This window comes from Penaeus monodon, chromosome 24, assembly GCF_015228065.2.
Source record: "Penaeus monodon isolate SGIC_2016 chromosome 24, NSTDA_Pmon_1, whole genome shotgun sequence".
NCBI lineage: Eukaryota > Metazoa > Arthropoda > Malacostraca > Decapoda > Penaeidae > Penaeus > Penaeus monodon.
The window spans coordinates 23,710,199-23,713,043 of NC_051409.1; the positions used below are offsets into that span (position 1 = coordinate 23,710,199).

At 39.6% G+C, this 2,845-nt stretch overlaps 1 protein-coding gene across 1 annotated transcript in view; it reads right to left on the minus strand.

Annotated features, from left to right (window-relative positions):
- LOC119588656 overlaps positions 1-2,744 on the minus strand; it is a 3,839-nt gene extending 1,095 nt beyond the window's left edge. The window contains 6 exon segments of the mRNA XM_037937291.1: positions 68-142; positions 257-454; positions 632-943; positions 1,060-1,526; positions 1,529-2,306; positions 2,598-2,744. Coding sequence (XP_037793219.1) covers positions 68-142; positions 257-454; positions 632-943; positions 1,060-1,526; positions 1,529-2,195 — 1,719 coding nt within the window. The 5' untranslated portion in view covers positions 2,196-2,306; positions 2,598-2,744.
- Between the last annotated feature and the right edge of the window lie 101 nt (positions 2,745-2,845).

Below are 2,845 nucleotides of genomic sequence, written 5' to 3' on the forward strand. Positions count from 1 at the left end.
TCTTAATTAGAAAGAACAATAAATGTGATGCAATTCATTTCCAAAGTATAAAAAATAAGTAACTCACTTTAAGTTGTATCGAGTTTGAGGCGGCTGATGTTAGAAAGCTATTTTCATCAGTTCTCTTATCATTTCTTGCTTTCTGAAACATTTGGAGTCAATGTAAGTTTTCAAATGCTTACATTACGTCATATGATTGTTTGATTCTCAAGATACTGTTGGTAGTTTGAGGAAATATGTGATAGAAGATTATTACCTTTGCAAACATGGTAATAGCCCATTCCGTATTTAGGGCATTGGCCAAGAGGCGTGGTGTAGTGACTCCAAGATCTCGTGCCAACAGCCCGTTCACCAGCTTTCCACCGTGACTGTCTGGATCTGCACCAAGTTCCACAAGCTTTTCTGCTTCTTTCTTCTTTCCTTCTAATATTGCCTTGAACAGATGGCCACCAAGCTTAAAATTAGAAAGAAACTGATTTAGAAAAGCAAATACTCTCACTGAAAATGTATTTTGCACATTTAGCTACATTCTAGTACTTTACAGTTTAAGTTATAATGCTGAAGTCTCTGATTCAAACTTGTCTGATTTTATTCCTGCTCTAGTGTCTAGGATTCCAGCATAAATACTTACCAGGGATTTTACTGTGTTATGATGATTATCCTGTTTGTCGGCTTCAAAATCAGAGTCACACGCTAAAAGTTTCAGCACTTGTGTGTGACCCTTTTCAGCGGCCATATGAGCTGGAGTCTGTCCATATTTGTTTGTAACATTTGGACTGATAAATTTCAGCAGAAACATCACCACATCCGGTTGGTTGTGAGACGATGCAGCATGAAGGAGTGTGCATCTTGTCTTGTTTATCCTCACTGCTGATCCTGTATCTTGTATTAGTTCCTGCACTCTAGCTATATCTCCATCTTCCACCGCTTTGAAGAGCTGTCCCTATTGAGCAATAATAAGTTGATGAACTCTGATACATTTTGAAAATGCATTTTTTTGAAAGACAAATTGAATATTTGATAAAGAAACAATTAATGTCTACTAAAAGTTTACATTACCTTTAACTTGAAGACGTGAAGTGTTTTGTGATTAGCGATGCGTTTAGTCAGTCGGTTTGTTGAACTTCGGGTATTAATGTAACGTTTCGAAGGAGTCTTCGTCCTCTTCCCCATCATAACATTCGGCTTGGTTTGCTTTGACTTTCGTGGAGACTTTAGTTTCCCAATAAGTGACTTTTGGGGCATAGAAATAGGGTTTACTTCAGATGCCCGTTTAGGATCTAAAGGGCAATTTGTTTTTCCACAAATTGGACATCTGTCACCTTCAGAATATTTATCTTCTGAAGTTTTTTCTTCATCAAGAGTCACTGAGGATGTATTCTGCAGCTGATTTAGTACAGATAACCAACTCTGAGACATTTTATCAGACCCTGTAGTTGGAGCATCCGTGGATTTTTCACTGGTCATTATGGCCTCAGATATCACTACCTCTTTCTCTGCTGCTTGACTTTCTGACTTATCTTCATAGGTGAGAGCCCGGATTCTACTTTTGTTCCTGTCATAGTTCCTTCTGATGAAGCCTCAATTAGCATGTCTTGTGTAATTGGTGACATAGGCGGTGAAATAATGCAGCTTCCCTTTCCCTGTTCTGCTGTACCAACGTCCTCTGTTGAGACCCTAGCTCTCTTTTCTAATGAAGCTTTAGATTCTCCTTCACTTGACAGGTTCCTGGACCTCTTAAGAGAGAATTCTTTAGACGGGGCTTGACTTGATAGAATCTCCACTTCTTTGGCGGAAATGGTTGCATTCGATAGTTCAGGCGCCGTTTCCCTTGACGTTTCCTCTAAAGAAATATCTGTAGGCAGATTGCTAGGCATTTTGACTATCTGCTCATTAAGCATATTTCCAGATACTGAAGTCATCTCCATGCCACTGCATCGCCTTATTAGCTTGAATAGCGAGTCCGACGTCACGTTCGAATTTTCTTTCGATTCGGAAGAGTAACTGTTACATTTGGTTAAATCTTCATTTGAGATCTTTGCACTGGGAAGCAAAATCAATGAATTCTCTGACACTTCCCGCAGTAGAGACTGGCGGAAGAATGAGTTCGTTCGCACAACTTGAGATCGGAGACCACTCTCTTCCTCCACGGGAAGGCAATCTTCCGAAATGTAAGGTGGTGTTTTATCAGCCATGTCCCCAAGGATAAGTTCGTTGAGAAGGATTAGCTGTGAAGGCGATGTTCTCCGTGCTCTGGAGACCTTTAAGTTTCTACTAAATGTTTAGATTATTCTTCGTCGTGCATTCTGCAAAACACAGAACAAATGTTACTTTTATCAACACCTATTTACCAATTGCTAAAAACAGGTTACGGTATAAAACAGAGGGAGCAATTGGACTACTGTCAAGTATATGTTGTTACAAATTGTGAGATTTTGTTTTTAATGTTGTTTTATAAAACGTTTAGACTCTTACTAACATTAATGGAGATAAACGGAAGATTCGGAAACATGATTTTCACGAGCTATGTAGTCAACAGTATGTCATGCAATTTCGCACAAAATGTGTCTCTTAATGTCTATAACAGTTTTCCTTACCCCAATAATCCAGTAATTGTTAACTAAGCACAAATACTAATCATTTTGCGCGATAACCCGCAAATAAGTTTCTTCCTCGCACAAGTAATCCTGAAGGTATTTATCTGAACACCTTAATATGTTGCACACTGTTCACTTGCTGAGGGAGCGAGCCAGCACTGTTTGGCGTGTCCGCTATTTATAGGGCCCCGACGCCAGACAAGTTGGAACGCGATATCCCAGCTGCGCGCGCAAAACTTGTGCCGATA